We start from the raw sequence: 21,038 nt of genomic DNA, 5'->3' as shown, positions 1-21,038 counted from the left end.
TTAATTTGGGCAGAGCTGAGCTGAGAGCATCCTCTTTGGACCAGGAATAGTGAGGGATAGTAGTACACGCCCCACATTTGGGGTTCCTACCACCCTGTGCTGGACGGGTCCAGGCAGAACAGGCTTCTCTAGAAGGCCAGAAGACCCCACATTTACATCTCACAATCATGGGGAGAAATGACCTACGATCAGTAAGGCCAGTGCGACAAGCTACCTTGGAATGTATGAAATGTACTAAAGGCTGCCACACGCACGGCACCAGCATCTTCTCCTGCCAGCATTCTCCTTAGAGCATGTGTGGAGCAGCGCTAAGGCAGTGAACGTCTCTCCTCCAGTATCCCTGGACAAAGGAGACTCACATTTTGGGCTGAGAGCCAGTTCTCTTTAAGAACCCATATAAAGGCATTCCATGATTCGAAGATAAATACATTCAGTCAGTCAGTTCAGTTGCTCACTCATGTCCGACTCTTTGCGACCCCATGAATCGCAGCATGCCCGGCCTCCTTGTCCATTACCAACTTCCCGAGTTCACTCAAATTCACGTCCATCTAGTCAGTGATGCCATCCAGCCATCTATTCCTCTGTCATCCCATTTTCCTCCTGCCCACAATCCCTCCCAGCATCAGAGTCTTTTCCAATGAGTCAACTCTTTGCATGAGGTGGCCAAAGTACTAGAGTTTCAGCTTCAGCATCATTCCTTCCAAAGAACACCCAGGACTGATCTCCTTTGGAATAGACTGGTTTTATCTCCTTGTAGTCCAAAGGACACTCAAGAGTCTTCTTCAATACCACAGTTCAAAAGCATCAGTTCTTCAGCACTCAGCTTTCTTCACAGTCCAACTCTCACATGACCACTGGAAAGCTATATAACCTTGACTAGACGGACCTTTGTTGGCAAAGTTAACATCTCTGCTTTTGAATATGCTATCTAGGTTGGTCATAACTTTTCTTCCAAGGAGTAAGCATCTTTTAATTTCATGGCTGCAACCACAATCTGCAGTGATTTTGAAGCCCCCCAAAATAAAGTCTGACACTGTTTCCACTGTTTCCCCATCTATTTGCTATGAAGTGATGGGACCAGATGCCATGATATTAGTTTTCTGAATGTTGAGCTTTAAGCCAACTTTTTCACTCTCCTCTTTCACATTCATCAAGAGGCTTTATAGTTCCTCTTCACTTTCTGCCATAAGGGTGGTATTATCTGCATATCTGAGGTTATTGATGTTTCTCTCGGCAATCTTTATTCCAGCTTGTGCTTCTTCCAGCGTTTCTCATGATGTACTCTGCATATACGTTAAATAAGAAGGGTGACAATATGCAGCCTTGATGTACTTCTTTTCCTATTTGGAAACAGTCTGTTCCATGTCCAGTTCTAACTGTTGCTTCCTGACCTGCATACAGGTTTCTCAAGAGGCAGGTCACATGGTCTGGTATTCCCATCTCTTGAAGAATTTTCCACAGTTTATTGTGATCCACACAGTCAAAGGCTTTGGCATAGTCAATAAAGCAGAAATAGATGTTTTTCTGGAACTCTTCCTTTTTCCATGATCCAGCGGATGTTGGCAATATGATCTCTGGTTCCTCTGTCTTTTCTAAAATCAGCTTGAACATCTGGAAGTTCACAGTTCACGTATTGCTGAAGCCTGGCTTGGAGAATTTTGAGCATTAATTTACTAGCGTGTGAGATGAGTGCAATTGTGCAGTAGTTTGAGCATTCTTTGAGATTGTCTTTCTTTGGGATTGGAATGAAAACTGACCTTTTCCAGTCCTGTGGCCCCTGCTGAGTTTTCCAAATTTGCTGACATATTGAGTGCAGCACTTTCACAGCATCATCTTTCAGGATTTGAAATAGCTCAACTGGATTTCCATTACCTCCACTAGCTTTGTTCATAGTGATGCTTTCTAAGGCCCACTGGACTTCACATTCCAGGATGTCTGGCTCTAGGTGAGTGATCACACCATTATGATTCACTGGGTCATGAAGATCTTTTTTGTACAGTTCTTCTGTGTATTCTTGCCACCTTTTCTTAATATCTTCTGCTTCTGTTAGATCCATACCATTTCTGTCCTTTATCGAGCCCATCTTTGCATGAAATGTTCCCTTGGTATCTCTAATTTTCTTGAAGAGATCTCTAGCCTTTCACATTCTGTTGTTTTCCTCTATTTCTTTGCATTGATTATGGAGGAAGGCTTTCTTCTCTCTCCTTGCTATTCTTTGGAACTCTGCATTCAGATGCTTATATCTTCCCTTTTCTCCTTTGCTTTTTGCTTCTCTTCTTTTCACAGCTATTTGTAAGGCCTCCCCAGACAGCCATTTTGCTTTTTTGCATTTCTTTTCCATGGTGATGGTCTTGATCCCCGTCTCCTGTACAATATCACAAACCTCATTCCATAGTTCATCAGGCACTCTATCTATCAGATCTAGGCCCTTAAATCTATTTCTCACTTCCAGTGTATAATCATAAGGGATTTGATTTAGGTCATACATGAATGGTCTAGTGGTTTTCCCTACTTTCTTCAATTTAAGTCTGAATTTGGCAATAAGGAGTTCATGATCTGAGCCGCAGTCAGCTCCCGGTCTTGTTTTTGCTGACTATATAGAGCTTCTCCATCTTTGGCTGCAAAGAATATAATCAATCTGACTTCGGGGTTGATCATCTGGTGATGTCCATGTGTAGAGTCTTCTCTTGTGTTGTTGGAAGAGGCTGTTTGCTATGACCAGTGTGTTCTCTTGGCAAAAGTCTATTAGCCTTTGCCCTGCTTCATTCCATATTCCAAGGCCAAATCTGCCTGTTACTCCAGGTGTTTCTTGACTTCCTACTTTTGCATTCCAGTCCCCTATAATGAAAAGGACATCTTTTTTGGGTGTTAGTTCTAAAAGGTCTTGTAGGTCTTCATAGAACCATTCAACTTCAGCATCTTCAGCATTACTGGGTGGGGCATAGACTTGGATTACTTGTGATATTGAATGGTTTGCCTTGGAAACAAACAAGAGATCATTCTGTCGTTTTTGAGATTGCATCCAAGTACTGCATTTTGGACTCTCTTGTTGACCATGATGGCTACTCCATTTCTTCTGAGGGATTCCTGCCCGCAGTAGTAGATATAATGGTCATCGGAGTTAAATTCACTCATTCCAGTCCATTTCAGTTCGCTGATTCCTAGAATGTCAACATTCACTCTTGCCATCTCCTGTTTGACCACTTCCAATTTGCCTTGATTCATGGACTGGACATTCCAGGTTCCTATGCAATATTGCTCTTTACAGCATCGGACCTTGCTTCTATCACAAGTCACATCCACAGCTGGGTATTCTTTTTGCTTTGGCTCCATCCCTTCATTCTTTCTGAAGTTATTTCTCCACTGATCTCCAGTAGCATATTGGGCACCTACTGACCTGGGGAGTTTCTCTTTCAGTATCCTATCATTTTGCCTTTTCATACTGTTCATGGGGTTCTCAAGGCAAGAATACTGAAGTCGTTTGCCATTCCTTCTCCAGTGGACCACATTCTGTCAGATCTCTCCACCATGACCCGCCCATCTTGGGTTGCCCCAGGGCATGGCTTAGTTTCATTGAGTTAGACAAGGCTGTGGTCTTAGTGTGATTAGATTGACTAGTTTTCTGTGATTATGGTTTCAGTGTGTCTGCCCTCTGATGCCCTCTCACAATACCTACTGACTTACTTGGGTTTCTCTTACCTTGGACATGGGGTATCTCTTCACGGCTGTTCCAGCAAAGCACAGCTGCTGCTCCTTACCTTGGATGAGGGCTATCTCCTCACCACCACCCCTCCTGACCTTCAACGTGGAGTAGCTCCTCTTGGCTGCCCCCAAACATGCCACCTTCCCTCCAACTGCTCCCTTAGAAGCTCGAAGTCCTTTTCCTTTGTCTTGTAACTTCTCCAAAAATTTACTTTGAAGATACTATATAAGCCCAAGTTCTAACCACCAATGATAAATACATCAGGGAGACAATATTCACGTTCTACAAGAATAGGTATTGTTCCCGTATTAGAAAGGTCTTTAACATGGAAAGTGAAAGAAAGTGAAAGTTGCTCAGTCCTGTCTGACTCTTAGGGACCCCATGGACTATACAGTCCAGGGAATTCTCCAGGCAAGAATACTGGAGTGGATAGCCTTTCCCTTGTGCGGGGATCTTCCCAACCCAGGGATCGAACTGAGGTCTCCTGCATTACAGACAGATTCTTTACCAGCTGAGCCACAAGGGAAGGCTATGAATACTGGAGTGGGTAGCCTATCCCTTCTCCAGGGGATCTTACAGACCAAGGAATCCAACTGGGGTCTCCTGCACTGCAGGTGGATTGTTTACCAACTGAGCTATAAGTGGGGAGCCTTTCAAATCATCTGAGTTACAATTACTAAAATAATTTGTTTGGGGCCTATATCCTTCTTGGCACCTCTTCTTCATATCTTCTGCTTCTGTCAGGTCCATACCATTTCTGTCCTTCATTGATCCCATCTTTGCATGAAATGTTCCCTTGGTATCTCTAATTTTCTTGAAGAGATCTCTAGCCTTTCATATTCTGTTGTTTTCCTCTATTTCTTTGCATTGATTATGGAGGAAGGCTTTCTTCTCTCTCCTTGCTATTCTTTGGAACTCTGCATTCAAATGGGTATATCTTTCCTTTTCTCCTTTGCTTTTCACTTCTTTTCTTTCCACAGCTATTTGTAAGACCTCCTCAGGCAGCCATTTTGCTTTTTTGCATTTCTTTTTCTTGGGGATGGTCTTGATCCCTGTCTCCTGTACAATGTCATGAACCTCTGTCCATAGTTCATCAGGCACTCTATCTATCAGATCCAGTCCCTTAAATCTATTTGTCACTTCCAGTGTATAATCATAAGGGATTTGATTTAGGTCATACCTGAATGGTCTAGTGGTTTTCCCTACTTTCTTCAATTTAAGTCTGAATTTGGCAATAAGGAGTTCATGATCTGAGCCACAGTTAACTGCTGGTCTTGTTTTTGCTGACTGTATAGAGCTTCTCCATCTTTGGCTGCAAAGAATATAATCAATCTGATTTCAGTGTTGATCGTCTGTTAATGTTCATGTGTAGAGTCTTGTGTTGTTGGAAGAGGGTGTTATGACCAGTGCGTTCTCTTGGGAAAACTCTATTAGCCTTTGCCCTGCTTCATTCCGTACTCCACGGCCAAATTTGCCTGTTATTCCAGGTGTTTCCTGACTTCCTACTTTTGCATTCCAGTCCCCTATTATGGAAAGGACATCTTTTTGGGGTGTTAGTTCTAGAAGGTCTTATAGGTCTTCACAGAACTGTTCAAGTTCAGCTCCTTCAGCATTACTGGTCAGGGCACAGACTTGAATTATCATGATATTGAATGGTTTGCCCTGGAAACGAACAGAGATCATTCTGTCGTTTTTGATATTGCATCCAAGTATTGCATTTCAGACTCTTTTGTTGACTATGATGGCTACTCGATTTCTTCTAAGGGATTCCTGCCCACAATAGTAGATATAATGGTCATCTGAGTTAAATTCACCCATTCCAGTCCATTCCTAGGATGTTGACGTTCACTCTTGCCATCTCCTGTTTGGCAAGAATACACAGAAGAACTGTACAAAAAAGATCTTCATGACCCAGTGAATCATGACGGTGTGATCACACACCTAGAGCCAGATATCCTGGAATATGAAGTCAAGGTGCCTTAGGAAGCATCACTATGAACAAAGCTAGTGGAGGTGAAATCCCAGTTGACCTATTTCAATTCCTAAAAGATGATGCTGTGAAAGTGCTGCACTCAATATGTCAGCAAATTTGGAAAACTCAGCAGGGGCCACAGGACTGGAAAAGGTCAGTTTTCATTCCAATCCCAAAGAAAGGCAATGCCAAAGAATGCTCAAACTAGCGCACAATTGCACTCATCTCACACGCTAGTAAAGTAATGCTCAAAATTCTCCAAGCCAGGCTTCAGCAATACGTGAACCACGAACTTCCAGATGTTCAAGCTGGTTTGAACATCTGGAACCAGAGATCAAATTGCCAATATCTGCTGGATCATCAAAAAAGCAAGAGAGTTCCCAAGAGCATCTATTTCTGCTTTATTGACTATGCCAAAGCCTTTGACTGTGTGGATCACAATAAACAGTGGAAAATTCTGAAAGAGATGGGAATACCAGACCACCTAACCTGCCCCTTGAGAAACCCATATGCAGGTCAGAAAGCAACAGTTAGAACTGGACATGGAACAACAGACTGTTTTCAAATAGGAAAAGGAGTACATCAAGGCTCTCTACTGTCACCCTACTTATTTAACTTGTATGCAAAGTACATCATGAGAAACGCTGGCTGGATGAAGCATAAGCTGGAATCAAGATTGCGGGGAGAAGTATCAATAATCTCAAATATGCATGCAGATGACACCACCCTTATGGCAGAAAGTGAAGAAGAACTAAAGAGCCTCTTGATGAAAGTGAAAGAGGAGAGTGAAAAAGTTGGCTTAAAGCTCAATATTCAGAAAGCTAAGATCATAGCATTCGGTCCCATCATTTCATGGCACATATGGGGAAACAGTGGAAACAGTGTCTGACTTTATTTTTGGGGCTCCAAAGTCACTGCAGATGGTGACTGCAGCCATGAAATTAAAAGACGCTTACTCCTTGGAAGGAAAGTTATAACCAACCTAGACAGCATATTCGAAAGCAGAGACATTACTTTGCCAACAAAAGTCCGTCTAGTGAAGGCTATGGTTTTTCCAGTGGTCATGTATAGATGTGAGAGTTGGACTGTGAAGAAAGCTGAGCACCAGAGAATTGATGCTTTTGAAATGTGGTGTTGGAAAGGATTCCTGAGAGTCCCTTGGACTGCAAGGAGATCCAACCAGTCCATCCTAAAGGAAATCAGTCCTGAATAGTCACTGGAAGGACTGATGCTGAAGCTAAAAGTCCAATACTTTGGCCACCTGATGTGAAGAGCTGACTCATCTGAAAAGACCCTGATGCTGGGAAAGATTGAGGGCAGGAGGAGAAGGGGACAACAGAGGATGAGATGGTGGGATGACATACTGACTCAATGGACATGAGTTTGGGCGGGCTCCGTGAGTTGGTGATGAACAGAGAGGCCTGGCGTGCTGCAGTTCATGGGGTCACAAAAGTTGGACACGACTAAGTGACTGAACTGAACTGATCCTTTATAACAAGTGATATATGTGTCTAGATGGATTGTTCTTTAGAAGACCCTGTAAGAGGCAGACAAGATAATTTGAATGTAGCTGTCCTCTGATCTAGCAGTTCCCACATCTAGAAATTTACCTCAAGAAAATAACCAACCAGGAATGAAAACATGCTCCATTTAGCACTGCTCACAATGGCAGAAGAAAGAACCTATACAACCATCAGCAGTAAGTGGGCAAACACACGGGCTCCTGAGGCCATGAAAGACACAGGTGTACGCTTCACATGTTGCCATGGGAAGGTGTCCCTGTCTTCATGGATGGAAATACAGTAGTAGCAGAACAGCACATGGTAGATACGTGTGTGGCGGGAGAAAGGAGTGGCGAGAAGGGGAATGGGGGAGAGGGAGATTGACGGATGTTTTCACCAAATTAAAAGGTTTTAGGAAGTGCAGTCACACAGCAGTTTTAAATCACCTAAAAGTCACTAAGTGATTAAGTCATTTCTCAACTCTTAAATGCGAAGCCCCCTTTTCTGCCTACTTAATAAAAAAAGATACATAAGTAGCCGCAAAGAATGAGCCTCATGTGCTGCTCGACACTCGTTTGAATTCCCTGTGCAAATATTTCTCAGGCGCCTCTATGGCAAGCAGTCTTCTAGGAGCTGTAGGTACAGGGCACCTTACCTTTGCTCCCCTCCCCACCCAGCCTTGGTGCAGGTCAAGTAGGGCTGCCAGGAAGCAGGCAGGAGACAGAGGCTGGGACTGGCCAGTCACACACACTAAACAGGAAAATGTTTGGTAAGAGAGTAAGTTTAAACTGCTGCTTTTTGCATTTAATTTAATAGTAGTTACCCTTACCATGAATAAGTCTCACCATTAACTACTAACAGTAAACCCAAATATCTTCTAAGGCACCTGCCCCCTTGTCCCATGGCTATTCTGGCTGGGAGCTCCCTTGGCCTTTTGGTAAAACTCTAATCCACATCCACATGCAAGCACATTAGCAACACTCTCCAGTCTAAAAGGCTTGTAAGAGGCTAACTGGAAACAAAGCTGTAAGAAAAAGAGAAGGAACTGCCAAAGGGTTCTCACTCAACGGGCATCCAGGGACGTGATATGATGTAAGAGCTTGCAGGTGTGGCATCACCATGCTCTCTCTAAAGCAACAGGGCACACATGTGGCAGAATAAGGCAGGAACCCAGGAGCCACTTCTCCATTCATCCCTCCCATCGTCCCTGCCTGTCTGCTTCCTTCCCTTCCTCACACAGTGACCTGCACAAATGAGATGGTTCTCTCCCTGCCACCCTAGACGCTACTTTAGAGTCTGTATCTCAATGCTGAAATCTAGCAGCCTCAACCACTAACTGTACTTAGAGATTTGGATAAAAAATAACATGGACTCCAGAGCCAAGTGGCCAAGATTGAATCCCACTTTCCAGATGCATGAACTTAGACAAAGGAATTGAACCTTTCTGTGCCTCAGTTTCTCTTACCCCTAAAGTTGAAATGGTGGTGATGGTTTAGGTTGCCAAGTTGTGTCTGACTCTTATGACCCCATAGACTGTAGCCCACCGGGCTCCCCTGTCCATAGGATTTTTCCATGGCAAGAATGGCAAGAATCCACGGCAAGAATATTGGAGTGGGTTGCCATTTCTTTCTTCAGGGGATCTTCCCGACCCAGGGATCAAATCTGTGTCTCCTGCATGGCAGGCAGTCTCCAACATGATAGGCAGATTCTTTACCACTGAAGCACCAGGGAAGCCCAGAAATAATAATACTTAATTTATAAGGCTTTATGAGGAGTATGGGATTGGAATAGTAAAGTAATGCTTAAAATTCTCCAAGCCAGGCTTCAACAATACATGAACCGTGAACTTCCAGATGTTCAAGCTGGTTTTAGAAAAGGCAGAGGAATCAGAGATCAAATTGCCAATATCCGCTGGATTATCAAAAAAGCAAGAGAGTTCCAGTTCAGTTCAGTTCAGTTCAGTTGCTCAGTCGTGTTCAACTCTTTGAGACCCCATGAATTGCAGCATGCCAGGCCTCCCTGTCCATCACCAACTCTCAGAGTTCATTCAAACTCATGTCCATCGAGTCAGTGATGCCATCCAGCCATCTCATCCTCTGCCGTGCCCTTCTCCTCCTGCCCACAATCCCTCCCAGCATCAGAGTCTTTTCCAATGAGTCAGCTCTTCACATGAGGTGGCCAAAGTACTGGAGTTTCAGCTTTAGCATCAGTCCTTCCAAAGAACACCCAGGACTGATCTCCTTTAGAATGGACTGGTTGGATCTCCTTGCAGTCCAAGGGACTCTCAAGAGTCTTCTCCAACACCACAGTTCAAAAGCATCCATTCTTTGGTGCTCAGCTTTCTTCACAGTCCAACTCTCACATCCATACATGACCACTGGAAAAACAATTTCTGCTTTATTGACTATGCCAAAGCCTTTGACTGTATGGATCACAATAAACTGTGGAAAATTCTGAAAGAGATGGGCATACCAGACCACCTGACTTGCCTCTTGAGAAACCTGTATGCAGGTCAGAAAGCAACAGTTAGAACTGGACATGGTACAACAAACTGACCCCAAATAGGAAAATGAGTACGTCAAGCTGTCTATTGTCACCCTGCTTATTTAACTTATATTTAGAGTACATCATGAGAAACGCTGGGCTGGATGAAACATAAGCTGGAATCAAGATTGCCAGGAGAAATATCAATAATCTCAGATATATAGATGACACCACCCTTATGGCAGAAAGTGAGGAAGAATTAAAGAGCCTCTTGATGAAAGTAAAAGAGGAGAGTAAAAAAGTTGGCTTAAAGCTCAACATTCAGAAAACGAAGATCATGGCATCCGGTCCCATCACTTCATGGCAGATAGATGGGGAAACGGCGGATACAGTGTCAGACTTTATTTTTCTGGGCTTCAAAATCACTGCAGATGGTGACTGCAGCCATGAAATTAAAAGACGCTTACTCCTTGGAAGTAAAGTTATGACCAACCTAGACAGCATATTCATAAGCAGAGACATTACTTTGCCAACAAAGGTCCGTCTAGTCAAGGCTATGGTTTTTCCAGTAGTCATGCATGGATGTGAGAGTTGGACTATAAAGAAAGCTGAGCGCCGAAGAATTGATGCTTTTGAACTGTGGTGCTGGAGAAGACTCTGGAGAGTCCCTTGGACTGCAAAGAAATCCAACCAGTCCATCCTAAAGGAAATCAGTCTTGGGTGTTCACTGGAAGGACTAATGCTGAAGCTGAAAGTCTAATACTTTGGCCACCTGATGCAAAGAGCTGACTCACTGGAAAAGACCCTGATGCTGGGAAAGATTGAGGGCAGGAGGAGAAGGGGACGACAGACGATGAGATGGTTGGATGGCATCATTGACTCAAGGGACATGGGTTTGGGTGGACTCCGGAAGCTGGTGATGGACAGGGAGGTCTGGCATGCTGCGGTTCACGGGGTCGCAAAGAGTCGGACACGACTGAGCAACTGAACTGATGAGGAGTATGTACTCCTTATACTCATACACATGCAGAGGATGTGAATATTTATAAAGCATCCAACAGACTAGCACATATGAAACACTTTATAAATATTAGCTATTGTTGTCAAGTTCCAACTTTTAGATGGTGAAATACTTATACCCTGAATGTGACATAATTGAAGAAATTAAAGAGAACTGGACTTCAAAACTAACACATTCCACCTCCCTATCTTTTAGGTGAGTCCGCCAAGAGTGGGCAGCAAGGGCCTTGCTGAAGGCCTGATGATCCATGCGGCCCCCAGTTCTGAACCACGGTTGTTTCCTCCCCATATCTCCAGCGAAAGGACTCCCGGGCTGTAAAATACACTGGCAAAGCTTCCCTTCTAAAAAACAGTGGGGTTTTTCCCTTTAAAAAAGCATACAAAGCAATGTCTTGTGTATTTTAAAAGACTGTTTTCTGAAACCCCAGGCTTTGCTGGTAGCTATCAGGCTTTGATTTGAAGTGTTTGATCTGTCTCTACAAGAGGTTTCTGAGAAGAGTCTTACAGTGCCCTAGAGGAAAATGTACATAATACTGTTTGATTTTGTAGAGGTTGTCATCTAAGAACATATTTTTGTTTCTAACAAAGAGAAATGAAGTTTAGACAACATCCGGGAAATGATATACTTTTTGGGAGAAGGCAATTTGGTCAGAAGCATTATATGATATTTGGCTTCTGTTAAAGTTTCCCTGAACGTATATTCTCTATGCTAAGAAATCTAGTTTCTGTACGATACAGAACACTGTGCAATCTGTACTTAATATAGGTTTTAAAATGCCACGTGAAACATAAACTAGTCATCCCCCACCTTAAGCATGCCCACCCTACTCTGAGGCTTCCTGTGTCTGTAGGGGCACCGCGTCAGCCAAGTGTGTGATCGCCAGCGTGGGTGTCACCAAGGAGTCCCCGCTCACTCTCTCCTGTTCATCAGTAAACATGCCTGCCTGGCCCCGCCCTCTGCCATCCGCACCATCATTTCCCCTTGGTGTCATCCTTGCCATCCTCTGGCCAGGGAGCAGAAGAACCCTTCTAAAGTGCAAAACAAAGGAGTCTAGTAGCTGCTTAAAACCCACAGGAGCTCCCTGCTCCCGAATCAGACAGTGCGATGCGCTGTCCTCAGTCCCTACAGCTGCCCCGTCATCCCCGAGGGGCGGCCCCTTGCAGGACATGTTCCCACACAGCCCACAGTCAGGCCTGTGCGGGGCCGGTCAGCCGTGCTCAGGGCCTTGCTGGGCCTCTCGGCCACTTACCGGGCGAAGACAGTGCCGCTGCCTCCCGGGAAGGTGTAGGGGTGCTGCTTCCTGAACACGTGTCCCACGCGGCTGCAGGGGATGATCTCCAGGCTGCCGCCACACTGCCACACGCGGAACGAGATCTCTGAGGTGGGGAAGACATGGGTGACCGAGGGCCTGGGTTGCCCACGGGTGCAGATGCCCACCCCACCTCCAGGGCCTGAGGCAATGCCAACAGGGAGGACCCTTTTCCCAGTGGGTCCTTGAATGTCCCCTGGGGGGACATCTGACATGTCTCTAGAGTCCAGGTCACAGTCAGGGATGTATGTGTGTGGGGGGATGCAGGTGCATATCACATCACCCTGCTGTATACCTTAAATATATACAATTTTAAATTGTCAGTGAAACCTCAATAAAGATGGAGAAAAAAAGATTGAATGAAATATCCTAAAGATTGAATGAGGGTGTCTGCACAGCAGTGGTATTATACAGACAATATAAAGTAGTGTAGATAAAGTGAATAATTTATGCCCAACAAACTACCCATACTGGGACATTTACTATCTTAGATTTTACCACTGAGCAGAATTACAGATGCCAGCTCTATCTGTGTCACCAAATTCCTTGTTTTCATGAAAGAAGTCTATTCCAAATTTTAAAGAAAGTAAGAGCACACTTGAAATATTTTTCAGATTCAGACTAGAAGCCCTAGGACAAGACTGATTCCCTGACCCACTGTGAACACAAGACTCCTGGCAGCAGAGCAGGCACCCCTGTAACATCAGCAACACTGTGGGTGAGACTCGGCCCAGAACTCCTCTCTGACTGGTTCTCCACAGTGGAGTACTACTATGCTTCCTAAGGATCCAAGTTAGAAAAGGCAACCAACTGTGCCCGAATGTCCACGATCAAAGGCATGAAATGCCCACATCAGCCCCAGTGTAGATGTAAGAGGCAACTGTGTTCACCACCTTCCTCTAAGACTTAAGTGCCCAGAGCGTCCGCATGCACCTGAACTTCCTCCATCCGGGACAAAAACAATGTCTCCCCTTAAATCGCAAAACTTATCTCATCCCTGTGCACCAGCAGGTGTCCAGCCAGCCGGCCAAGTCCAGTGACCAATGATGCCCGAACAACAACCAGACCGGGCAGCCACCAGGCCAGCAAGGCTGCTCTTCACCCGAGTCAACACGGAGCCTACCCGAGGACTCAGCACCTGCTCTTCACCCGAGTCAACACAGAGTCTACCCGAGGACTCAGCACCTGAACAAGCAGGCGCGGGTCATGACACGTGCACACACATGCAGCCCAGAGCACCACGCTTGGGAGCAGCCTGGACGCGGGGAGTCGGCCGGGCTCCCGTCCCGATCGCCACCCACTCTGAGCAGGGACGTGACTGAACTCGAGAAATAGGTTACACAGGAAAATCAAGATATGAAATGATGGAGGGTTAGACTTCGTTTTTCTGAAAGACTTCCTGAGGTTGGTATAAAAGGGTCTTTCCTCAGCATCACTCTGCACCCCTGACAACATGCAGGGGAGTGAGACAGAGCGGCACACGCAGTCACTGCTGCCAGCGCAGACGGCTCAGAGCCAGGTGGGTTCCTGCGGAACACAAGGCCTCGTGTGGCAGCAGGTGCCCAGGCTGTGGCCAAAGGCATGCGACACCCATGCGAGAGCAGGGCAGCAGGAATCTCTACTGGGACCAGTGAGTGGAAGCCCCAAACACCTCCCTGTGTAGCAGTTTGGGGAATTTAATGGCCACTTCCCTCATCATATTAGAAATGTGTGGTCATAACCACCAAGCCTACACAGAGTGTTGAACAAAACTTGACTAGGAGGCTCTCTGTATCTAAGGAAATAAAATTCAAAGATATAGTTGCCTATCTGGAAAATTCAAAACTCAGGGCCACGAAGACTCCCTGGCTCCTGTATGGGGAGCCTGTTAAACCAGTAAGGGAGCCATTCAGACACCTGGTGGGAGAGTTTTAAGGCCACAAACAACTACAGTTATGTTCAACTGATTTCACTGGGCTCCGACGAGGGATGACTGATTACTCAGGAAAACATGGTGGTTATAATTAGGCAGTTTGTGTCTGTATCTTAGCTCTACTAACAATAAGCTCGAGACCTCAAGCAAGACCTCAGTCCCTTCCAGAAAGCATGAAACGAGATGATGCACTGGGGGTGGACAGCATCCTTCCTAAGGCTGTGGGGATGGGCTGAAAAGGACAAATAACATTCCTAAGGAGTCTAACCCCCACATCTCACAGGGGCCAGAGGTAGCATTCTTTGTCCTTTTTATTTATTTAAAAAAAATTTTTTTCCCCCTTTTTGGCCACAATGGAAGGCTGTGCGATCTTAGCTCCCCAACCAGGGACTGAACCTGGTGCCACAGCAATGAAAGTGCTGAGTCCTAACCACCGGGGAATTCCCTCTGTTTTTTTTTAAGTGCTTTAATTAGATTTACACTGTAGGTGAGGAAATCTGGGAGCACTAGTAGATTTGGTGAGGCATCCCAAGAGGGGGTGTTTGGATTTGACTCGGGCATCCCCACTCCCTGACTCTCCTAATAGGTACCCACGTCAGCCCTCAGGCTGGACAACCACAGTGGGTGTGCTCGCAGCACCCAGAAAATCAAGTGTGAGCAGTGCCAAGATGCGAGAAAGACTCATTGCAAGCTCCTCCTGCTGAAACCCTGTGCCTGTTTAATCCTGATCGGAGAAGACCCTCCAGAGTGGCCATGTCAGAGCCCGTCACGGGAGGAGGTGCCACAGTGCCAGCAGCACCCAGACCACATTACCCCTGACCTTCTTCCCCATCCACCATGTGTCACCCCACCTGAACCCCTCAAGCCCTTCTAGGGAACCTCGCACACGGCACAGGTACTTAAACATACAAACCAAACCAACAATAAACCAGGTAACGAGAAAGAATATCTCCCCTCCCACTGGTCTCCGAGTGCAAAGTCTCCTTTGACATTTGATTTGGGAGAATGGCATTGAAACATGTATAATATCTTATAAGAAATGAATCACCAGTCCAGGTTTGATGCAGGATACAGGATGCTTGGGGCTGGTGCACTGGGATGACCCAGAGGGATGGTATGGGGAGGGAGGTAGGAGGGGGTTCAGGATGGGGAGCACATGTACACCTGTAGCAGATTCATGTTGATGTATGGCAAAACCAACACAATATTGTAAAGTAATGAGCCTACAAAAAAATTCAAATTAAAAAAAAAATACTCTTTCTACATTCTGATGCTTTAAAAGGCTGGCTGCCTCCGTCCACCGTAACCTAATGGCACACAGCAAACCCCGCTCTACTTTGCTACCAGGTGGTGATCCTGGCTGGCTGGGCTGCCCCAGGGGTGCCAGCAGGGCAAAGGTGACTCGGAATTCCCTTCGGGAGATTAACAATCCTTCTGAAGACTTCTGTGCTCAGAAGATTTCAATCAAGCCCTGCCTCGCTTGTAATGATACTCGTCAGTGTATCATTAAAAAAATCCAAAAGGCATCTGACTCAGGTCCTTTCTCCGGGTGTAGTCACTGAATCTAAGAAGCTTTCAAAATCTACCAAGGCGATAACCTCTCTCCACAAAGGAGACGCTATCACTCACATTAATATCATAAAATGAGAGAAAAATAACAGGCTTGTCTAACCTAGTCTTTTCTTTTAAACAAACAAAAAAATCAAAGTCTCTGTTATAAGTAAACATGACTGCAAGTGATAGCAGCATCCTTCTTCTCTCCTCCTCCCCAGGGGAGAAAGTAGCTCAGCAGCATTCAAAGGCGAGGACACTCAGCTCAGAAACTCCCAGTGAAACAAACAAAACCCCCTAAACAAAAAAATAACACGAAACAAGAGTCCTTCTATATTTATGCAGTAAATTCGATGCAACTGCCAATAAAGACCAAACTCTATACAATTTAATTGTCCCTAATCACTGGTAAAAATGATTTGCATGCACTACAAACAAAAACAAAACAGAACCGTCCCTGCCCCATGATTATAATTCAGCTAGTCTAACAGGCTTTGCTGGGACTCCTATGTGTCTAAAAATGAGTCTTAGAGCCTCAAGTGTTCCCCCAATTTTTGTCAGTCTGTTTTCCAAACTCCTGAATTAGGATGACATTAACAAGTATGTAATTTCCTTCAAAGACTCTGTATCTAGCATCCTACATTCTTAAGGAAACACATTCTAATGCCCAACCCAAGACACTTTTAAGATTAAAAAGGGTGCTATTTATACTTTATAAGGGGACTAATTACGTCTGTTACATGGTCACTTTAATGTCTCTATAAACCTTTTCCAACTGGCACCTCCATACTACAAACTCTCACTTAATAATTTCTCCAAAACTTCCATTTTTCATTTCTACCCCTTGGTTGGCAAGAAAAGACCATGGTTTCAGCAGAATGGAAACAGTTTGGTGTCCAAAGACACAAGGCTCATACGTACCCAGGTTTTCTCCTCCCCACACATCCATCATCATGTCATACTTCCCCAGCTCTTCAAAATAGAACTTATCCATCACGAACAACCCTCCAGCAATCATAGGGGTTCTACAGAGGCAGAGAGGGTAGGAGAAAAGAGAGGTCGAAGGTCATGGTTAGATCACCAGCATTCTAATGCCAAGGTCAAGCCTGAAAACAAGACTTGAAAACAACAGCACAGCCTGGTCCTTAGCTCAGAGCTCTAGGGGCCCCTCTCAGCTTGACCCCTGCTGGCTTCAGTGCCCTGCTCAGATGCTCCCAAGTGCGAGGGGCTGCACGGAGCCTCCCTACATGAGAGCAGCTGCTGGGCTGGGATGCTTGCTAGTGTGCCCCAGGCTAGTACTCGGCTTTTCTGTGCCAGGTTCCTTGGAGGATTACAAACAATAACAGGCTTAAAGCACCCAGCGCACACAGGAAACGCTTGATGATACTAGCTACCCTTATTCTTATCCTCATCACTGGACAGCTTCTTCCTCTGTTGGAGGAACCATCATCTTCTCGTTTCCTCTCAGCCTGGGTACAGGTCAACAGCGGAGCCCCAGCCCTGTCTCCATGGAGTCACTGTGAGAAGTCCAGGCCCCATGCTGCTGGAGCTCCCTGCTGACGGGGGACAAACACCACAATGTAGACAGTGACGGTGTCCGCAGGGACCCCCTGAACTAGGTGCTCCCGGACAGGCATCCCCACCACACCTGGGGACCCCGCCCAGCTGGCAGTGATACAGGTGCCTCCTCCGCACAGAGGGCAGAATCCGGTGAACAAGGGCACTGACCGGGGGCAGCGGTGGGGCTCACCCTGGCTGCCCACCTCTCTGCCCAGACCCTGAGGGCAGCCTGAGATCCCATCCTGTGTGGAAAATGCTCTACATTATCAGCACTAAGGACGTGGAACTGGACAGATCTGATGTATTTAAGTACAAGAAAATAAATCTCAAAGTACTTTATTCTACAAGCTGTTGGCAGAGACTCTCCCTTGAGTGAAGATGAGGGCAAGTGAGGGTGTGGCTGGAGACAAGAGCGCGACTAGGTCCCGAGGGAACATGAGGCTGGAGCCTGACGTCTCACCTGTGACCTCAGAGAAGGGAACCTGAAGGACGCCTGGCACTTACTTTATGGGAGCGACGGGGTTCCCTTGCCGGGACCGTCTCTGCTCAGGGGTCATGTAATCCCATTTGAACACCAAGTTCCAGTCAAAACCTGCAGGTCACAGAAGAGAAAAGAAACACAGGATGCTGTAAGCACGGGCTGCCTGCTGCTGGTACTTCCGTCCCGGGTATTTGGATGGATTCACTGAAAACGAAAGGAAAAACAGATGATGCAGGGGGAAGAGAGAGACTGTGCAGTAGACTGGGACACGGAGACCAGAGGGCTGGGCACACGTTGAAATCCTTCCCCAGGAAGCTTATCCAACACACAAACTGTGGGGCAGTTTTTCCTAAAACCAAAAAGTGTAAGTGTGAAATAAGGAAACTGGAGTCTGTGAGGTAATACCCAAGGGCTGTAAGGAGGTGAGAAAGAAGAGGGATGGATTAAAAAATCTGCCAGGCACCCCCTAACAAGGTCCCAGGGGAGGAGAGAGAGAGAGCAGAGAGGATAAGAGTACGGGTTCCTGGGCCGCAAATTGGGTCCCTTCAGTCTCTGCTGGTTGCAGCTGAGCCGCATGGCGTGGGATTTCACCAAATCCTCTCGGAATGCACCTGGCCCAGCCCTGGGGCAGCATGGGGCTGCACCCATGCAGGTCACCTCACCATCCACATCTGCTCCACCACAAACAGCTGCTGCGGGAGGAGAGCCCAGGACAGCTCAGCTCCTGCAAATTCTTGAGGGGTAAGACAAACTGGACAGTCACACCAAGGATGACAGTGACAGCCGAGGGCCTGAACTGGAAAGCCCCAAACACGCTTACCATTTACTAAGAACCTCCGCAATCTTGTCTCCCAACCTAAGTGCCTCCTCCCAGCATGACTGCCCCCAGGTGAGGCTTTGGGTGGGAGCCTCCCAATCACAGCCCTGGCCTCCTCCAGCCACCCCAAGTGGCTGCACGATGGTCACCCCTTTTCTCAGGCAGGGGTGCTGAGGGGCAGAGGGGACATGGCCTGCCCACGACAACACGGCCTGGAAGAGGCACCAGAGCCCCGGGCTCCCTGGCGGGGCCCAGTGTTCTGCTTTCTAAGGTTCCATCTGATGTCTCAGTTTTACTGTCTTCTTTTTTAACTGTCGCTTGACCCTCAGTTGTGTGTCTGTCTGGAACAGTCCATCTTCTAATCAGTTCAAAATGTTAGAGATGGAAAAGAAGCCCCTCAGCTTACATAAAGAAACTGGGGTGCCTGGCCGTTGGAAGAAGAGTTCACTCATCTGAGGTGTGAAGAATCAAGAGTGAATAAATCGCACACACGGAAGGCAAAGGTTCTGATGTCTCTCTTGTTTCTCTCTTTACAGTAGGCTTTGCTGAGTTCTTGGGTCTTAGCTGAGTTCTGAGAGGACAGGCTGCCAACCAGCTGAGTTTTAGAACTTGAAGCATTTACCACTGGGCCGTGCAGAAGCCTGCATGCCCCAGGTCACCCCACAGACAGTCCTGGGTCACAGGAGAGCCTGCGGGCCCCAGGTCACCCCCACAGACAGTCCTGGGGTCACAGGAGAGCCTGCGGGCCCCAGGTCACCCCCACAGACAGTCCTGGGGTCACAGGAGAGCCTGCGGGCCCCAGGTCACCCCCACAGACAGTCCTGGGGTCACAGGAGAGCCTGCGGGCCCCAGGTCACCCCCACAGACAGTCCTGGGGTCACAGGAGAGCCTGCGGGCCCCAGGTCACCCCCACAGACAGTCCTGGGTCACAGGAGAGCCTGCAGGCCCCAGGTCACCCCCACAGACAGTCCTGGGTCTCAGGAGAGCCTGCGGGTACCAGGTCACCCCCACAGACAGTCCTGGGGTCACAGGAGAGCCTGCGGGCTCCAGGTCACCCCCACAGACAGTCCTGGGTCACAGGAGAGCCTGTGGGCCAGAGGTCACCCCCACAGACAGTCCTGGGTCTCAGGAGAGCCTGTGGGACCCAGGTCACCCCACAGACACACAGTCCTGGGTCACAGGGACAATAGGGCTGGCTCCTCAGGGCCAGCTAGCATGAGTCCTGTGTACCCATCAGCTTTGTGAAGCTCCTCATGAAAACAGCAGCTCTCCAGGTGGAGTCCAGGAGCCCCTGGGGTCCTCAGGTCCTTTCTGGAGGTCTGTGATACTGAAACTCCTTTCATATTTATATTAAGGCTTTACAGGCCCCTTTCGATCTCATTTTCCCAAAGTGCAGGAAGGAGTTTTCTGGAAGCTTCAGGACAGGAGGCGTCAGTGCACACGGGCAGCACAGGTGTGCCTGCATCACTCCCTGTTCTCACCATCAGCCTTACTTTCTAACACAGCAAATGCTCATCAGCACAGCCCACGTGAATGAAGTTCTTTGGGGCCTTCGATAGTTTTCAAGATGGTAAGGACTGCCAGTGCAGGAGCCACAGGAGACATGGGTTCGAGCCTTGGGTCGGGAATATCCTTCGGAGGAGGAAATGGCAACCCACTCCAGCATTCTTGCGAGGGTAATCCCACTGACAAAGGAACCTAGAAGGCTGCAGTCCACGGGGTCTTGAAGAGTCAGACATGACTGAGCACAATAAAGACAAGATCAGACACCTCACTATGGCGCTTTGTGGAGGGTGGCTTTTACCGTCACACTCAAGACATAAGGGCCCTTGCGAAACTAGTGGCATCATTCAGACAAAAGGGTCCCCAGAAGGAGGCGGGACGTGGTGGCTAGTGGGGAGGGGTGACAGTCAGGCCACAGGAGGGGTGGGCTGTGAAGGAGGCTGGACGTGGTGGCTAGTGGGGAGGGGCTGACAGTCAGGCCACAGGAGGGGTGGGCCGTGCAGGCCTGGGGGCCCAGAAATCAGGGCAGAGCCAGGTGGATGGGTTTCCAGCAGGAGATGGAGGCTATAAGGAGATGGTGGGGTATAGAGGACACACCCGTCAGCCTGGCATCTCTCCACCAGCTCCCATGGGGATGGCTGTGTACACCAAGCCACACGTCCCTGCAGCCATGTAAGTGCAGCAGATAAGGATGGGAATCGTGGAGGCAGTCTCAGGGAGGCCAGGCTGCTTCTGTCCCCTTACGAGCCCTGTGGCTTGAGCACAGGCGCGTTCTTGGTGGGGACCTGCAGGGCCGCATGCAGGTGTTATCGCTGCGCCTGACCTGAGATGGAGCAGCACTGAGCCGCACACAGGCTGGGCCCCAAGCAGCACCTACCGCCTTTTAAGTCCGCAGACGCGCCCACGTACTGAAAGTTGTCCATGTTGATGACATCAATGATCGGGGACACGACACGGGTCCTGTCCTGAAATGCAGGGGAGGCAAGAGCAGGTGTCAGGACCAACCAGGACCTGCACGGGGGAGGCCTGAGCGTCAGTGCCCAGAGGGAGATCCCTGCCCCCAACACCCGCCGCCCCACACCCTGGGGTTTGCCCCCTGGCTTGGCACCCACAGCCCTGCACTGTGCTGGGGGTCAGGAGCACAGAGCACGCGGCCCCAGAGGAGGTGCCAGGGGGTGGGGGTAGCCCCGTACATGTTCACTGGTGGAGAACAACTACCTCCT

General features: G+C 47.7%; 1 protein-coding gene across 1 annotated transcript in view; it reads right to left on the bottom strand.

Moving 5' to 3' along the window:
* GALNT2 (polypeptide N-acetylgalactosaminyltransferase 2) overlaps positions 1–21,038 on the bottom strand; it is a 186,176-nt gene that overhangs the window by 13,484 nt on the left and 151,654 nt on the right. The window contains exons 8-11 of the mRNA NM_001193103.3: positions 20,693–20,780; positions 17,519–17,606; positions 16,376–16,479; positions 11,932–12,058 (exon numbers count right to left, since the gene is read on the bottom strand). Coding sequence (NP_001180032.1) covers positions 11,932–12,058; positions 16,376–16,479; positions 17,519–17,606; positions 20,693–20,780 — 407 coding nt within the window. The remainder of the gene's footprint in view (positions 1–11,931; positions 12,059–16,375; positions 16,480–17,518; positions 17,607–20,692; positions 20,781–21,038) is intronic.

Source organism: Bos taurus, chromosome 28 (genome assembly GCF_002263795.3).
Source record: "Bos taurus isolate L1 Dominette 01449 registration number 42190680 breed Hereford chromosome 28, ARS-UCD2.0, whole genome shotgun sequence".
Taxonomy (NCBI): domain Eukaryota; kingdom Metazoa; phylum Chordata; class Mammalia; order Artiodactyla; family Bovidae; genus Bos; species Bos taurus.
The sequence above is the reverse complement of the archived record's forward strand: the minus strand, read 5'-3'. Positions and strand labels throughout refer to the sequence as shown.